This window comes from Haliotis rubra, unplaced genomic scaffold (assembly GCF_003918875.1).
Source record: "Haliotis rubra isolate DU_JTF1 unplaced genomic scaffold, ASM391887v1 Scf1120, whole genome shotgun sequence".
NCBI lineage: Eukaryota > Metazoa > Mollusca > Gastropoda > Lepetellida > Haliotidae > Haliotis > Haliotis rubra.
Genome location: NW_025765027.1, coordinates 241,764 through 260,224, shown reverse-complemented (window position 1 = coordinate 260,224; position 18,461 = coordinate 241,764). Strand labels below are relative to the sequence as shown.

The 18,461-nt window shown below is 41.4% G+C and overlaps 1 protein-coding gene and 2 long non-coding RNA genes across 3 annotated transcripts; 2 read left to right on the top strand and 1 right to left on the bottom strand.

The window, feature by feature from the left end:
* Window positions 1-1,801: 1,801 nt before the first annotated feature.
* Window positions 1,802-6,933, top strand: LOC124290081. The gene is made up of 3 exons (XR_006901827.1): window positions 1,802-1,877; window positions 4,534-4,573; window positions 6,373-6,933. It is a non-coding gene; the product is annotated as an uncharacterized LOC124290081 (long non-coding RNA).
* Window positions 6,934-6,983: 50 nt separating this feature from the next.
* LOC124290071 (MAP7 domain-containing protein 2-like) lies at window positions 6,984-8,092 on the top strand. Its single transcript, XM_046726762.1, has 2 exons — window positions 6,984-7,297; window positions 8,082-8,092. The coding sequence occupies exons 1-2, from the start codon at window positions 6,997-6,999 to the stop codon at window positions 8,087-8,089; spliced, it is 309 nt and encodes a 102-aa protein (XP_046582718.1). The 5' UTR covers window positions 6,984-6,996; the 3' UTR covers window positions 8,090-8,092.
* A 4,629-nt stretch (window positions 8,093-12,721) lies between these two features.
* On the bottom strand, window positions 12,722-14,165 carry LOC124290100. The gene is made up of 2 exons (XR_006901834.1): window positions 13,699-14,165; window positions 12,722-13,662 (listed from the first exon to the last, which is right to left on the bottom strand). It is a non-coding gene; the product is annotated as an uncharacterized LOC124290100 (long non-coding RNA).
* Between the last annotated feature and the right edge of the window lie 4,296 nt (window positions 14,166-18,461).

The following is an 18,461-nucleotide window of genomic DNA, read 5'->3' as shown; positions in this document are numbered from 1 at the left end:
TAACAAAAGTCATCTGGTATTTACAAAGTTGGTAACTGGGGGAAAGATTAGGCTGTGTTTCAAAATTGATTAAACAAGTAGGTCTTTAAAGTCCTTTTGAAAGTGCAGAGATTTTCAATTTTGTTTCAAGTGAACAGGCAGTTCATTCCACAATGTTGCTGCATTGAAGGAAAAGGATCTTTTCCCAAACCATCTAAGCATTGAGCTTTGCACAGGTCTTCAGATCGAAGTTGTCATGGTGGTTCATAGTGTTTTGTGAGTTTTGACAGATAGGCAGGAGCAGAATGGTGATAGCATTGATAAGCTAAGGATGGTATCATGTATTTAATCCTGGCTTGAACAGGAAGCCAGTGAAGCTGGATTAGAAATGGAGTTATGTTGAATGATTTCTTGCTCCTCATCACAATCCTGGCTGCTGTGTTTTCAAAACGTTGCAACCTCTGGAGTTGCTCGTTTGATATGTTGGCCATACTGTTGCAGTAGTGCATATAACACCAAAAAAGCGCACAAGAGCATGGACCGCATTTGTGGGAGGAAGATGTCTGATAGCCCCGATGTTTCGTAGCTGGCAGTGACAGGACCTTATCGTCTGACTGATGTTTGCTTACAAGGAGAGTCCATGGTCAAGTAGGAAACCCTGGTTCTTGACTTTGTCTGAAAACTGAATGTCAGACTTCCCCCCACACATATCTGAGCTTCCTTCACTTTCACACGATTGGTACGAGTTCCCACTAGCAAAGCTTCTTGCTGTCATTCAGCTTGGGCATATCTGTGTTCATCCATTGCTTTATGTTATCAATGCAGACCTCCATGTTTAGACGATTCAACTGAGAGTCATCTGCATGCAAGTGATGACCTACCTCATTGACACCAATCAGTTGACCAAGCTCACACGTAAACAGGGTAAGAATAGGGCCCAGAACTGACCACTGTGGAACGCCATACTGAGAACACTCTGATCTGATGTGTGACCCTGACAATCACAGTTTGTATTCGGTTGGACAGATAGGATTAATTCCAGCTGAGGGCGGTTCCAATCACACCAATGTTATTCTCCAGTGTTCTGATGAGTCTTTCGTTGTCTATCGTGGCAAACGGTGAAGACAGGTCCAGGGATACAAGTAGTCCAACTTGTCCATTATCAACAGCAACTTGCAAATCATTGAGAACACGGAGTAGTGCAGATTCATAGCTATGACCCCTTCTGTATGCAGGCTAAAATTTGTCCATAAGATCATACTGACATGGAAGTGAAGACACACGGACCTTAACAGGTCTGTAGTTTTTAATTCTGATGAATCCAAGTCAAGCTTCTAATGAAGTCATAAACTACAGACCATCAACTCACACTTTCATTAACGATTCCTGTGATAACCGGAATCAAAACGTCAATACGCATCAAAATAACTAGTAGCAGTAGTAACGTTGTTAGTAACAAAGTGGCAGTACTAGCTGTCGTTGTGGTGGTAGTGGTGCCATTGGTGGTGTTAGGTAGAAAACTGAACATATTTTATCTGCCTGTCTTTAGAAGGACATCGTGTGTTACAGTGAGTGAGTTTAGTTTTACGCCGCCTTTAGGAATATTCCATGAATGTCGAGGCGGGAAACACCAGAAATGGGGTTCACTCACAATATCCATGTGTGGAATCGAACCTGGGTCTTCGACGTGACAAGCGAACACTCTAGACTACGCTTGTATGTCACATAACACATGGGGCTATTGTACTGAACAAACATATGACGCATTTGCGCACATTATTGGTTGGTCTGGTCATGTAACGACTTGTAACTGAAGGCTGTCAGTATATACCAAATGGAGGTGGTAACACGCCGCATTGTAATTGAAGCTGGACTAGGGCACAGTTAGCACATAGCTGGTGAGTAGTGCTGATAACTTTACTGTTACAAGATGTAAACTAAATATTTAACCACTTATCAAATACATTTATTTAACCTTGCACTATTCAACCATGCGATGAATTATCCTAATATTCTTAAACTATGAACATTTCCATTGAGCATAAGAGACATGTGTGGAGCCGATTTCTGGTGTTCCCCACCGTGATATTGCTGGAATATTGCTGTAAGCGGCGTAAAACTAAACTCACTATTGAACATAATGTAAATTGAAGCTTAACAGTACGTAATAGCCAAGACAAGGAGGCATCTAGGAGTTCCAAGCTCAGAGTTACGAATTTCATACTTCAGCCATCGTGGGATGAAGTGTCTCACACGTTAAGGTTTAACTGACACTAGTAAGTTGTGGTGTTCTTTTTGACTGAACTGGCATAACCTTACATGTATTTATAGCTATATCAAAACTCACTTAACATGTTCTCATTATACAGGTATGCAAAAGGTACTGCATTCGCATGAAACCACATGAGAGACTTCATTTCATGTTCATGAAACCATGACACCGCGATGTCTCTTGTAGTCGTTTTTAACTTAACACACGATGCGGTGAAGAACTATAAGGGCAAGGGAGATAATCGTTGACGTGAATAAGATAATATACTCTATCAAAAAAGAAACGCATCATGAAAATAGCAATTTCATGTATCAATGATTCATTTTACAAAAGGTTTTGCTCTGTTTATGAGTCCTATGGTGTTTATGTTTTGAAACATCACAACAAAACGCGCCATCCGTAAAATACCCGTATTTAAAAGCATGATTTTCAATTTCGGCCTGTAGTGTCACAGAATACACAATTCACATGCAATGCACGTGAAAGTTGGGGATCATATAGTCTCAATGATGATTATAAAAGGTTGATCGCTGTCTGTTGATTATTCACTGTATTTCGAATATTGTTTAAGTGAAGCCAACCATCATATCGCTATTAGTTTGCTTGAAGCTTGTCAGTCTCAATGTGCAGTTGGCGGACGCATGAATGTTCACCAAAGCACCATTTCACGGCTCTGGGAGAGATATCGCCGGCAGAATTCGGTAGCAGATGCCCCTCATAGTGGGCGACCTCGAGCGACCACTGCGGCTCAGTATCGCTACATCCGAGAACATCACCAGCGTCATCGAACAGCTACGGCCACCAGTACCGCTCGACATATACCCGGATTGAGGAGGCTTTCTGCACAGACCGCCAGGAACATGTTGAGAGATGCTGTTTTACGTGCCAGAAGACCTTATTTTGGCCCTGTGCTTCGACAACAACATCGTCGACATCGAGTTCAATGGTGCACTAACGTTCAGGCCTGGAACCTACCGAATTGGCGTAGAATCTTGTTTAATCACGATTTCTATTGGAACGACGCGATGGAAGAATGCGGGTGTACAGACGTCGACGTGAACGTTTCGCCGACGCTTGCGTTCCCCAGGTGGACAGATTCGGCCGGGACAGTGTTAAGATGTGGGGAGAGATCACCTGCCGTAGGAGAAGTGATTTGGTGAGTATCCAGGGCCACCTGACAGCTCAACGGTACTGTGACGAAATCCTACGCCCACACATCCTTCCAATCATTTATCGCCAGAGGGAGTTGTTACAACAGGACAATGCCAGGCCCCACACAGCACGTCACACTAGAGACTTCCTCCAGAACCACAACATCAGTGTGCTCCCCCGGCCCTCAAGATCGCGGACTTAAACCCAATCGAACATCTGTGGGATGCCCTGGGCAGACGGGTGCGACGCTGTAACCCTCAGCCCCAGACACTTCAGCAACACGCACAGGCACTACAGGCAGAGTGGGCTGCGATTGGGCAACACGACATTCTGAAACTTATTCGTTCGCTGCCGAGGCAATGCTGTGCAGTTCTGGATGCCCACGGTGGTCACACGAGGTATTGACTTCAGCGCCACCACACGTCTCCACGTGACACTCAAACTGACTTTCCTCGAATTGGTGCCACAGACGGATAAGTCTGCATTCCCAGTGTGCAATTTCGCTATATTTCATTGACATATAAAGCCTACTAGATGTTTCAAAATAAACATAAAAATACAGTTGAAATTCCTATATGAGTTTCTTTTTTGGGAGAGTATATGTACAGTATCGCAAATACAGTACGGGATATGGGTCTAAACGTTATGTAAAGGAAATATTCTTCAACGCCTAATACTGTATGTGTGGCCATTGCAAAGTGTGTTTTTTTTTTGTTTTTTGGGGTGTGTGTGTGTGTTCATTTTTAAATAGTATACTATTTGGAAAAGTATATATTATCACTGGAGGGGCGGTGGGGGTAGCCTAGTGATGAAGGCGTTTACTCGTCACACAGATGACCTGCGTTCGACTCCCCACATGGATACAATGTGTGAAGCCCATTTCTGGTGTCCCCGCCGTTATATTGTTGGAATGTTGCTAAAAGCGGCGTAAAACCATACTCATTCACTAACTCACTCACTCATTTTTCTGGTTGGCTGTATGTATCAGTAATATTTATTGAGAAGCAAGGGTTGATGTGTCTAGAATAAGTCAATATAAACAGTTATCGCTCTGCTTTTCACACATGGGCAAAGTCTACTATTTGATAACTGAACAATGATAAACACAGTTGTGTTCATATCATTTTCAGATTGTTCAGATGACAACACCCTTCACAATGGCCTACAAAGGTATTTTCCTATCCAGTTGTTTGCTTCAGTTATACAATGTTGCTGCGTTGAAAGAAAGTTATCCCGACTTCACTTTACCAACATTAGAAACAAAGACGTGTGTGATTTTTTATAATAATTCTTTTACAAATAGGAATCATTTCCCAATAAATTAACTGAAAACGTATTGTAATGTCGGTCTTGCATTTGCCACAATTCATTTGGAACGAGTCAAGGGGTCAAAATTAAATATTAATATGCAAATCAAGGTCTATTCAAAAAGTGTATAAAGAGTCGCATAATGAGACAGGAGTCTGGGACACCACTCCGAGCACGTCTCCTCTATTGACGTCGTCAGTCGGCGGATGACGTCAGCACGATTCCTGTTCCATACATCCAAGAGAGACTGTTGGGGTTGTGAGGCCTTGCGTGGTCGTGCTGCAAAATGACTCCTCTTGACTCTTGGTTCGCACAAAGGGCACTTAAAAGAACACTTCATCCCGCTGGGCAACATCTTTAGATGATAAGCAGTCTTATTATTCTCTGGCCACAAATGCGTCCATGACGCCTCCACCATCGAATGGATGAGATTTTTGGCGCCAGTCGCTGTCCTGTAGAACTCGAACTCTGCCATTGTACCGAACCAGCTGTGAAGAGTATTCTCGCTAAGTCACGTCTTTGCCACCGACGTACAGTTCGTGCCCATTGCAGTCTGCGTTGACGGTGTAGATGGGTCAGGCTTGTATTCCATCCACACCAAGACGTCAAAGGACTGTTCACCTGCTGAGAGCATGTCCTCGTGCAATCTAAGTAACGAATCTGTTCCGGAGGTGAATCTGCCGGTGTTACCGGTGTTCGACTGGTGTCGTGACTCTTGGTCTTCCCTATCTTAGGTGGTCTTTGGTATGGTCTGTTTGCTGGCAGCAGTTTATCAATTTGCTGATGGTGGTCAGGATACAGTCCTTGCCAGCTGACGTTGTGAAGCCCCCATATTGGCCATACCGATTGCCCTGTCTCGTTGTGCTTGCGCAAAGTTTGGAATATTCGTGGTGGTGTTTTGATTACTGCATGTTTGCTCTGTCCAACATCGATTCGTTCGAAGTTTTCGGACAGCTTCGCTGTTACAGGGACCATGTTACATTTTGGTGAATGACTTGTGCTTGGGTTCAAACCTGTTTTCGTTTTATGTACAATTACATTTATCAGTGATAACTTTCTTTTACCCGGTTTACATTACTGTGGTATCGTTTGAGGCAGGCCATACTTTCCAATTTACATTGATCATTAGTTCATCAAGCAGTCAGGAATTAGCGAGCTTCGAGATCAAGTACTACTGTTGAGATCAGAACCCTCATACTGTTTTGAAACCAATGAAGATCCGGGTCAGAATTCGTCTTGAGCAACCCATGCTTGTCGTAAGAGGTGACTAACGGCATTCATTGCTCACTTGGTTGACACATTTTATTGCATCGATGTTCATGCTTTTGATCACATGATGGTCTTGATTACGATTACTTACTGACTGCCGCCATATGGCTTGAATATTGCTGAGTGGGGCATTAAACAACAAACCTACCATACTGAACAAGAAACAGACACACTGATACAAATATTTTGCAATGGGTTCTCTTTTTGCAATGACACACACACGTTCCAAATGAATGATCTGGCTATAAAAGTCTGAAATAGGTCCACTATAATGAGTGCCTTAAAAATAACGCTTAGAAACAGTTCTTATCAAGAAGTTCAATTTGCAGTCAACTGATATAATTAATGTTTTGCTAAGTAGAGTGTGTTAGGACCGCTATTCTCCTTCACAGGAAAAGGTTCCGGTTTTCTGGAGAGGGAAATTCGAATGGTACTTGTTGGAAAGACTGGAGTAGGTAAAAGTGAAACTGGAAATACAATATGTGGAGCCGGAAAGGGGGCACAGATATTCCAAGCATTAGTGAGGGCAATGTCTGTTACAAAGTAATGTAAACAGCATTTCTTCAAACGTTTTGGGCACGAGTTGCAACTTGTTGATGTCCCGGGCTTTTGTGACACAAACAAATCACATGAAGACATCAAGAATGAAGAAATGTGTGGGTATGTCATCTCCTGGAATACACGCCATTCTTTTCATTGTGAGAATAGGAAGATTCACCGAAGAAGACAAAAATACACTGGAAACATTCCTGCAGTGCTTTGGAAAAGGAGCTAAAAGATTCGCCATTGTTGTATTTACTGGGAAGGATGACTTGGAAGAGGCCAGTGACACAATTGACAGCTATCTTGGAGATGTTCCAACGACACTGAAGCAGTTTCTGTTTGATACAAGTCTTCGTTTTATTGCTGTCAACAACAGAGGGACGAATGAAGAAAAGGAGAAATTTACCAAAGAATTCATAGACAAGGTAAGATGCATGGTTGACGGAAATGTAGGCGAATGCTAAACAAATGAGATGTACGAGAGATGTGAAGCTGATCTTCGGGAAGCTGAGAAGATCGAAAAACTTGAAGAAAAGAGGCAGATGCTACTCGAGGAGAAACTGAAAATAGAAGCCGCTACCTTGGAAGAAGAGTTAAAAAGACAGCGTATTCAAATGCAAGAAATGGTGAAACAATTTGAAAAAGAACGTAAAGAAAGGGACGAAGCTGATCAGTTGAGAAGACAACTAAAAGCCGTAGAACTGAGACAAAAGGAAGGAGAGGAAAAGAGACGTCTGGATGAAGAAAAGAAACGACAGGCAGAACAAGACACATGTCATCGGTTCCCAAATGAGTAACCGGTGAAGGTCCGGGTTAGAATGAACCTTCAGGAACCCATTCTTGTCGTAAGAGGCGACTAACAGGATCGGGTGGTCAGGCTCGCTGACTTGGTTGACACATGTCATCGGTTCCCAATTGCACAGATCGATGCTCATGCTGTTGATCACTGGATTGTCTGGTCCAGACTCGATTATTTACAGACCACCACCATATAGCTGGAATATTGCTGAGTGCGGCGTAATTCTAAACTCACTCACTCACTCGCCAAATGATTAGATTGGTGCTCATAATGCTGATCACGGGATTGTCTGGTCCAGATTCGATTAATTACAGACCGTCGTAATATAGCTGGAATATTGCTGAGTGCAGTGTTAAACAACAAACTAACACCAACCACGGGGGCGTGGTGGGCGAGGTGGCTAAGGTGCCAGGATAGTGATTCAGCGAGCATGAGGTGCCGGGATCAAGCCCACCTGTGACCGGGTGTAAAAACCTTGGAGTCAGTTTTGTGTGCAGACTCTTTCAGTGTTGTCACAACCCCTAGTGTACAGCGCACAACCCTGTGCACTTAAAAGAACCCACGAATCCGTTGGTATATGACCAGATGGTGGCCACATGAATACGTGCAAACACCTAGCTGCCGGTACAGCAACGTGCAGTAAACGTGGACAAAGTACTGTGACTGTGTCCACCCAGCTGTGAATGGGTACCTCGTATGGATGGGAAAGCCACAATAACTCGGTGCGCCTTGTGGCAGCAAGAGTTGTATACTCTCCAGGGAGCTGAGACTGATAATAAGATGTGCCGTTGAGATTGACATCCAATGATCGAGGGAAAAAATACCAGCGCCTTGAGCATGCACTAGTTCGTGGATATGTGCACTTTATAAATATCCAATAATAATAAATAACAGTTGCAAATCCGCGCGCAAAAGACGCGTGTTATCTGGACCCGCACGTTAAATCTCCAAATTGTTATCATCAGGTCACAAGCACTCCACAACGAAACGGAATCACATGATAACACCGTGCCCAGGGTTCCCTCTCCTGTAAACAGTCCAAATATTAATTAGTTGTACTATGTGAATGTGTTTCAATTACTTTGTGTTTTATGGGTGTATTTGTATTTGTTCACATAGTTGAAGTCACGTTGCGTGTATCAGTGTTAGCCTTTATGGTAATATTGTAATTAAAGGCACAAAGTCAAACATTTTCGACAATATTTTGCCCATATTAATTGGGGCACATGTACTCACTTTAGCTTCCTATTCACGCAACAAAAGATGTATTATCCCTTACGACTTGCCTGAAAACGATAATTGAAATTTCGAAGCAAACAGATTGCAAACAGAGAACACTTTCCATATATGGAATGTAAGCAACTGTCGCACGCGGTGTTGTCGGTGTTTGTCAAACTGGTTTCAATCACATGTCATTCATAAAGAACACTTCAAGGAACATAACCCTATGGGGTTCCCTTGAAATATTGTTCCGCCGGTAGAGGGCTCGAGTGTCCATAAATTCTATATGGTAGCTTCCCTGAAGGCTGATAATATCATGGAGAAGTATGCATTATATACTTTGAGGGAAGTATGGTGTGATTTGGTGCCTTTAACCCAAGTAATCATAGCGTTATTTGTATTTATGAAAGACTTCGTAATGTGAAAATAACCGACTGTACTGTGAATTAGGGGAATCTTTGTTGATACTGTGTAATGTTCATACTGATTTATCTCCTCTTGTTACAAGGGACGAAACATTCTAAGACTGATTATGTACAGGTGCATAATCATATTTTTGTTTATTTTGTTTAATTGGTTTTGGGTTGTTGTGTTTTATCACTTAGTTGTGTTTTGTGTGATAAACACGGATAATTATATATGCTAAAAGCTACAGCAGGTGTGGAGTTTAAAATGTCCGACTAAAGATGTATATGCTCTTTGTATAGATAACATTTTTCGTCATTTTTTTTGGTATTTTCCATTTTCATTGTTGTTCCACCAATAAACAGAATTTCGTTAAAACACGGACTTCACGCAGTGTTCAGGGATTCTTTACAAGGATCCTCTTGCAAACAAATGTCTACTGCTAAGCGAGTCCTGTACTTGTTTCTGTAAGGAGAGGTCTAATATTTACCGTTTCAAAGTGGTGAAAAATAGCAATGTCAAGATTATATAATAAGAAGAGGTGTTTGTGCGCCCGTATGTATGTGCGTGCTTGCGTGCGTGTGCGTGCGCGCGTATGTACGTGCGTGCGTGTGTGACTGACTGCGTATACTCGTCCGGACTGATGTTGGTATTGTGGTGCTAGCTTCAGACAGACACAGCATACTAGCATACTACAATCTGTAAATCCCGAGCGCCACCCTGAGCGGAAGGGCAACGACTTCTGGTTTGAAGAAGCCTTGGGATCGAACCTCCGACGTTCTTCTCTACTGGCAGGCACTCTTTCCACCGGACTGGGGAATAACATGTGACCATGTTTTGTCTCTCCCCCTTTCTATCTTACAAATTTTTTTGATGATCGCTTGTTTTCTGGAAGTAACACAGTATAAGATAGAATATATGATTTGTTTAGGTCACAAAAGATGTCACTACAGGTTAGTACCAGACAAATGTGCATTTGAGTTTAGAAATGATCCATCCTTTTCAACTTGGCATGTACAATTAACAATTACGTTCTATTACAAATAGTTTCGAATGGGAAAGTCACATTACAGTGATTTTATTAAAGGTCACATGCAACGTAAAACACAACTTTGCAGATTCTGATACCTTTTGGTATGGACATACCGAAACAAATCGTCAAAAATGCAAATTCAACTTATAAAGTTGAAAAATAACGCGATGAAAAATAACGCGCGAAATCGGAGTTCAAACGTTTCACTAATTTTCCCCAGACTTTTCTGGGGAAAACGGGTTTCAACAGCTGGGCTGCGCTCATAGCACGTGCGCAAGTAAATAGGTTCGCGCAGCTTGGAAGCGGGTTGTCGGGTGAATACTCGGTGAAGGCTTTGGTGTGAGCTATTTTTCTAATGTTTTGTTGATATCTCACAGGCGTGAGCTTTTTATATGTTATGACAGTAAATTAACTGTTTATATAATTTCATTTGTCTATTTCACCACACGTTCTTCTTACCGAGACACTTTCTCAGTTCGATACTTAAAAGCAATGTCATTATTTAGCGTTGACAGAATTTCTAACTGTGATACAGATATGTCGTTGTCACAGACAAAACTCAATGTCTTGTTTTATTGACACCTGTGTGTCTACCTGCCTGTCTGCTAATGACAATATTCAATACACAGCTGCTATCACTGACCACATGCAATTTGAACTTAACACCAATCAGGCTATACACCATAAACAAAATGCATTGATTTATGGCACGAGTTCGGTCTCTGTCACATTATGTAATTACACAGACAGGCAGGTGTGATACTTGTACACATGACATGTTATGATGTCTGTTTATTTCCAAATGTTATACACAAAAAATGAGCATGTATTTACAAAACCCAACATCTCTCTATATATACACACAATTAGCCGTGAAGGCATCTGCAAATGAACCAGCCGTTACACTTGAGTGCACACCCACCCGCTCTGACTGGGTTCGGTATCCCGGCTGCTTCGTTTCTTGGGAAGTAAACCGAAGTACACAATTTTGCACTTTCGATTTGCGATTGTACGCTTATAATTTTGTTTACATATTTTTTCGTAACCAGCAATGTATATTATATGTCATGAATAAGTGATAATTGTATTTTAATTATGTTTGATTTTTTGGTTGCATGTGACCTTTAATCTTTCTTTTTTATTAATCTGTCTCAATTTCTATAATACCTATTTTGATTCATACCACGTTATTTTCACTAGGAATAACTATAGATGCCCTTTTTATAAGTTTGACAATTGGGTATCATCTCTTTGAATGTTTGAGTGAGTTTTGTTTTACGCCGCAGTAGCAATATTCCAGCAATAACACGGCGGGGACACCAGAAAATGGGCATCACACCATCTCTTTGAATTTTTTGGTTTTTTTGTTACAGAGATAGGATAGTCGTTGAAGTGTTAAACCCAAATATATCACTCACTCAATCACTCATTGAGTACTGTGGAAATCTTACAATGTTTACACCTAAAACATTAGGTCCATCAATGTTCTGGGACTGGCACTAATTCTGTAATTCATACTGTCAATAGATTCTAAATGCTCTATACGCCGCCTGTGTCCGTGTACGGTGTCCACATTTAACCACTCAGTGCGGCTGCTGATTATTTTGAGGGACCAAATGCGCTGCATCACGGGTTGTCATTGCGATTTCAGACCTCTTATTGACCAAACAGATTAGAGTATATTTTATTTAATCAACTATTCATTACGTGACCAATTGAAAGTAAACTGACTACACTCGACTCAGAAAAATCGTTACACGATGTCTGTGATGACACTGGCCACGTTAATGGAAATAGGCTGAGAACGTTTAGACGTTTCAAGACCTCTTTACATACATCGTGTTATGTTCGCGTTATTATAGATAGGCAACACAGAAGCATGTGGGCCAAATTACGTTGCAGTTCTCTCCCTTTGGAGATAGAAGTGGTGCAGTTAAGCTTTGTCACAGCCATCGCGTTGAAGATGAGATACATTTTTTGACTGAGTGTGAATTTTATTCCGATTTATGCTACGAATTGTTCAAGTTGGCTTCCTCAACTGATTCCAGCATCTGTTGTAAAATACACAAAGATCAATTTATATGCTTGACGCCAAGTGCGTGTGTCAGGGGAGAGAGGGTGGGTGGGTGGGGTGGGGCGTGGCGTGGTGGTGCGTGCGTAGTTGTAACTGCTTTTTATAAATGGAGGAAACTCCACTCTGCAATATAAATACTTTTCTCAATTACTACCCTATTTCCAGCATCAAATGTATGTTCTGGCTCTGTGTCATTGGTACTGTGGCGGCTCACCTTGGGACCCGCCCGCGACCGCTGCCTCCTTCTCTCACTCTTTCTCCCCCACTCCTCCCCACCGCAGTGATCATGGCCAAGTGCGTGTGTCAGGGAGAGAGAGGGGTGGGTGGGGTGGGCTGCCATGTTGCCGATGTCATAGAGTTAGAGCATGCACAGCACCTCAGTGGTCCATAAGCATACATGTATTTTATCGTTATTTACGATTTTATTCATGATATCTATCTGTGACAGTGTCTCGTAAGCCTTATGGCCGGATGGTATACTTTTTAACCCTTTTTTCTGTTTGACACTTTTTTTTAGTAATGTATATCATGTGACACTTAAATAAAATATTATCTTATCTTATCTGTATGGAGTAGGCCACAATCCCAAGCTATCACAACATTCCGACTTCACGGCAGACAATAACAGCAGTATATGATGTGCAAAAAGGTAAAAACTGGAACATGTCAGGCATACTCAATACTAGATCTGTTTATTAGCAAACGTTGTGTACGCAATCCCTTGTTTAACGGTCGACACCCTCGTGTCTTTGGGAGGATTAAACATTAAAATAAAGAACTTTTTTTATATTTTTAATTTTTAATCCTCGCAAAGGCACGAGGGCCTGTAGCCACTACACACGTTGACAACAGTCTCAGCTGACAGGTAGGTCCTCTACTACGACAGGACCAAACCTAACTCTGTTCTGCCCTGTGTTTCTTTCACTGTTTCTCTTCCCGGACGATGTGCAGGTCTGCTGGCAGGAGGAGAGTTATCCATGACTGGACTGACTCTGACGTCACATGTGATGTACACTATGTTGTAGTTCCCAGCGAATTTGAACACCTTCATCTGAAAGTCTGTGTGGTGATTGGTTGTCCTGAGGATGCGGGTACCACTGTCTACTGCGCAGCTAGAACATACGGCATCATCGATAAAGGGATGCAATTATAAACTGGTACAATAATGTGATTCTGCCAAAATGAACTGCTACAATAACGTATCTCTGTCACAAAATATTGCCATAATAATGTATCTCTTCAACGAAATACTGCTATGTACAATAATGTATCTATGTAACAAAATACTGCTACAATAATGTATCTCTGTAACAAAATACTGCTATGTACAATAATGTATCTTTGTAACGAAATACTGCTATAATAATGTATCTCTTCAACGAAATACTGCTATGTACAATAATGTATCTTTGTAACGAAATACTGCTATAATAATGTATCTCTTCAACGAAATACTGCTATGTACAATAATGTATCTCTGAAACAGAATACTGCTACAATAATGTATCTATGTAACAAAATACTGCTATAATAATGTATCTCTTCAACGAAATACTGCTATGTACAATAATGTATCTTTGTAACGAAATACTGCTATAATAATGTATCTCTTCAACGAAATACTGCTATGTACAATAATGTACCTATGTAACAAAATACAGCTACAATAATGTATCTCTGTAACAAAATACTGCTACAATAATGTACCTCTGTAACAAAATACTGCTACAATAACATATCTCTGAAACAAAAAACTGTTACAATAGTAGTCTCTAAAGAGACAATACCATGTCCAGTAAATCAACTTATTAAAGACAATACCATGTCCAGTAAATCAACTTATTAAAGACAATACCATGTCCAGTAAATCAACTTATTAAAGACAATACCATGTCCAGTAAATCAACTTATTAAAGACAATACCATGTCCAGTAAATCAACGTATTACAGACAATAACATGTCCAGTAAATCAACTTATTAAAGGCAATACCATGTGCAGTAAATCAACGTATTACTGACAATGCAAAGTCCACTAATCCAACTTATTTCTGACAATACATTTCAATGTCAAATATGTTCTCGTCACGATGTGGCTGAAGTATTGCCGATGTGACGTTAAATCTTAACTTACTCACTCACTATTACTGACAATACAGTGTCCATTCATTCAGCTTATTACTGACCATGCCATACCCATTCATTCGGCGTATTACTGATAATACCGTGTTCATTAATTCTATGTATTACTGACGATACCAGTCCATTAATTCAGCTCCAATGATTCAACGTATTTGAATATACCCTGTCCATTAGTTCTTGCTAAAAGCCACACAGTTAACTACGGTTATGACGAACTTAGGCGACCCCCATTTTTAGTTTACTATAACCTGTGTTCGTTATACTTATTTCCACTACAATTCTGAGCAAGTGGTCTTGGTAAGCATGTTTGTTATATGTTTGGATTACTGTCGTCCAAAGAGTTGTCTCCCTTATGTCCACTGTATATTCACCTATTCATTAACGTACATGATAGTTGTTTGTTGTTAAGGCAGTAAGTTACAGATATGTGACTCGAGGGACTTGACAAGACAAACATGTGATTGATAACAAGAACATCTGGTTTGCTTATTTGTTTAACGCCGCACTCAGCTATTTTTAAGCCATATCACGGCAGTCTGTAAGTAATCGAGTTTGGACCAGACAATTCAGTGATCAACTACATGAGCGTCGATCTACGCAACTGGGATGCGATGACATGTGTCAACCAAGTCAGCGAGCCTGACCACCTGATCCCGTCAGTCTTGGATTGCGAAAGACGGCGACCCTCTATTTAGGCTGGAGTGCTGTTCCACTGACGGATGACACTATGAAAAGTCGGTGTCGACAAAGATGAATACGTATGGTCAAATAGGAGCAGTGTTATTACCTTCAGCAGTAGAGACTACACCAGTTACTGCAGAACAAGAGTAGAAGTGAGTTTGTTTTGTTTGATGGCTCCATAAGATCGGGGTTAAAGCAAACGCCCGTCATGCTGAATTCCCGGGTTCGATTCCACACATGGGTCCTCAGTTCCGTGATTGACATCATGAGCATCGATCTTCGCAATTGGATTCAGCGACATGCATCAGTAAATTCAGTTTCTGAAAATCAATTCTGACCCGAATCTTCACGGACCCTTAGAATAGCGAAGTGGGTGCACACTTGCATAATACACAGCCCCGTCAAGTTAAGGAGCAATTCGGCCAAATGCAGAGATTGTTGGAAGGAGGTAACAGCCTGAATATTGAGTCATGTGGTCTGTGTCTTGTTTGAAGCCTCACTCAGCGACATTGTTTCCAGCGACCTGTTGATGACCTGACAACCCAGTGATCGATGTGGACTGATAATAACTGATAATAAACCCAACAGGACCTGCAAGATATACTGAAAGGCAAAAGAAACGTCGTAATATTAGAAATGACATTTGAGTATCAATGGAACATTTGAACCTTTTTTTTTACAGAATACGCCACTGAAATGCACTACCGACTTTCATCAGAGAAGATAACCCCTCTCCATTGTCCCCCACGACAGTTTTGCCGCTGTTGTGTCCACTTGGATACGTTCCCGGCGGTGACGTTGGGTGAATATGGGTCTCCTGGCAGGACATCGACAAAACAGGTTCCTGGCTTGGAGACGTCGCCGAATGGTAGGTCACTGACTGGTCGCTGGTGGTTTCCTCTGGTCACCCAAGCTGTTTCTCTGGCCCTTGCGGATAGGTCTTGCACGTGTTGATGGACGATATGACGGTCCTGGCGGCGTGTTGTTACGGGGTTGTTCCACTACGTGGACGGTCATCAGTGCTGCTGTTGGCGTTATATCGCGACTCTAAGACGTTCTATCGTTCGTACGCTGCAACTGAAATCATTAGCAATGACTCGAGCATGTTGACCAGCGTGCAGACGTCCAATAGCTTGTTGTGGTTGATCTCTCGTTAACCTAGTCATAGCTGCATTTTTTCAGAAAAAAGTGAACGATTGCCATTCAAGCCGGCAATTGATGCCTGAATGCATTTATGATGCATGTGCATCTCGATTTCAATGTTGTGTTTGTGGGAACTTTTCCCTCTCCAAAAACCAAAAACATTTCTAACTTCAATCTCAAACAATACTTTATTGGGCACTGCAGGCTATACGACCACGATTCATGTTTCCTCAAACTTGACTTCTGGTGTATATTTAAAAAAATAGGTTCAAATACTCCATTGATACTCAAATGTCATTTCTTATATTACGACGTTTCTTTTGCCTTTCAGTATATTTATCTTAGTGATTACATTGTTGTGCACTCAGAGGCGTTTCCTGCCACCTTCAGTCGACATTGAAGGTCCCGTGTTGGCGTAACGAGGTTGAAATCGGAGACATACAAAATTAGATTAGTTTTAATAGAACAGCGCAAATAGAATAAGAAACTGCAAAATATTCATCTCAGCGGCTTTATTGCCTTGCACTGATGTCGCTTGTGGTTGCCTGTCTTGGCGTCTTTCATTGCCGTCATGACATTAAAGGTCAATAAGTGTAAATAAGATCACATCATGTACACTTATTGCACTTTTGATACATCATTTCCCTTTTTGATCTATGTCAAACCTTCACAACCGCGACTAGCTTAAAACTCTGTGTTGACAGTTTATCGTCAATCACTGACCCTTTCCCGTGTTTGCGTTCATGGCCTATTTACTGGTGACGGGGTAAAGCCAGTACTCGCTCCTCTATTTGCTTTCACGAAATCCAAAGAGCGGAATACGATTCTTTCCGAAAGTGGTAAATGAAGCTTACAACATTCTTATTTCATGCATATTTTTAAACGGTATTTTGGGTAGGCGTGTGTGGGTAATTCCTAAGGGGACTCTTCGGCGTCATTGCTGAGTGTGCCATAACTCGTAAACTTTGAATACTCGATAGAAATATTCCGTTAATGAGATTACCATACACCGTGTGACCTACTTTAATAGTGCATATGTAGGCGACATGTTCTGCTGAAGAAAAGTAATTCTATGAACGCTTTGTGTTGTGGAGGAGAAGAAAACTTCAATGAACATGTGTCTCAGAGGGGGTGATTTAATCTGTCCGAATCTCGTAGAGTCGGGTTAGGACCGCAGGACAGAGAGGTCATCATCTAATGTCCATAGAGCTGTTAACTAGGGCAATATTCTAACATTTATACATAAAGAAACTACTGCTTGTCCTAAGAAGTGACAAAGGGAATTGGGTGGTCAGGTTCGCTGACTTGGTTCACACATGTCATCGTATCCAAATTACGTACATAGATGCTCATGATGTTGATTGATCACTGCATTGTCTGGTCCAGACTCAGTTATTTACAGACCGCCGCAATATATCTGGAATATAGCGGAGTGCGGCGTTAAACAACAAGTAAACAAATAAACAAACTTTAACATTGGAAACAACATCGGATCCTTCAGGCACTATCATCACGTCATTTGCAAAATGTGCAATGTTATAATATTGTGTTTCCAAAACAGACATCCCTCTTTGTCACAATAACTGGTTCTGCTTGTTCAGCTGGTCTTGGTTCGAGCGTATTCCAGTTATTATATGTCCTTCTGACACGAACTGTCTTCACTCAACCGTGTGTGGGAATGAGGGCTGAAATTACATATACACAGCCCGGCGGAAGAAAGTACAATGTACGCCCCTGAAAATTGGACTTGTCCAGCAAATTCAAACGTTATCAACCCTAGACTTTATTTCGATCAGGAATTTACATACCGTACTGTTTGAGCAGAACATACCTATATATACGTATGGAAGTGCTTTAATTGTAAAAATGATAGTGAGTGAGTGAGTTTAGTTTTACGCCGCACTCAGCAATATTCCAATTATATGGCGACGGCCTGTAAATAATCAAATCTCGACAAAACAATCCAGTGATCAACATCATGAGCATCGATCTGCGCGATTGGGAACCGATGACATCTGTCAACCAAGCCGGCAAGTTGACCACCTGACCCCGTTAGTCACCTCTTACGACAATCATGGGTTAGTGAAGATACGTTCTAGCCCCGACCTTCACGGGTTGTAAAATGGCAGTAAACTTTCTGGAATTGATTGCTGATTCACAAAAGTTCCCAATATGTCTCCGCGATCATCAAACGACTGCAACTCGATCCTAAGTGTTCCTCCACCCAGCCTTGGCTGCAATATCATGGATAGTGGTCCAGCCCAGTGTACAAAATAGATAGTGATCATAACAAAATGGACATAATGACAGCTAAATGAATAGTGTCGAGGGCTAAATAGATGGTAACCATATCTAAATGGATAGCCCTTAAAGCGGTACTTAGAAGATTTATTTATTTACAACTTCTTTACTGAATATATGCCATGTTTCTAAATAGATAGC

Coding starts and splice junctions, on each gene's coding strand:
- LOC124290071 (XM_046726762.1), top strand. CDS start 6,997: ATGTACGAGAGATGTGAAGCTGATCTTCGGGAAGCTGAGAAGATCGAA.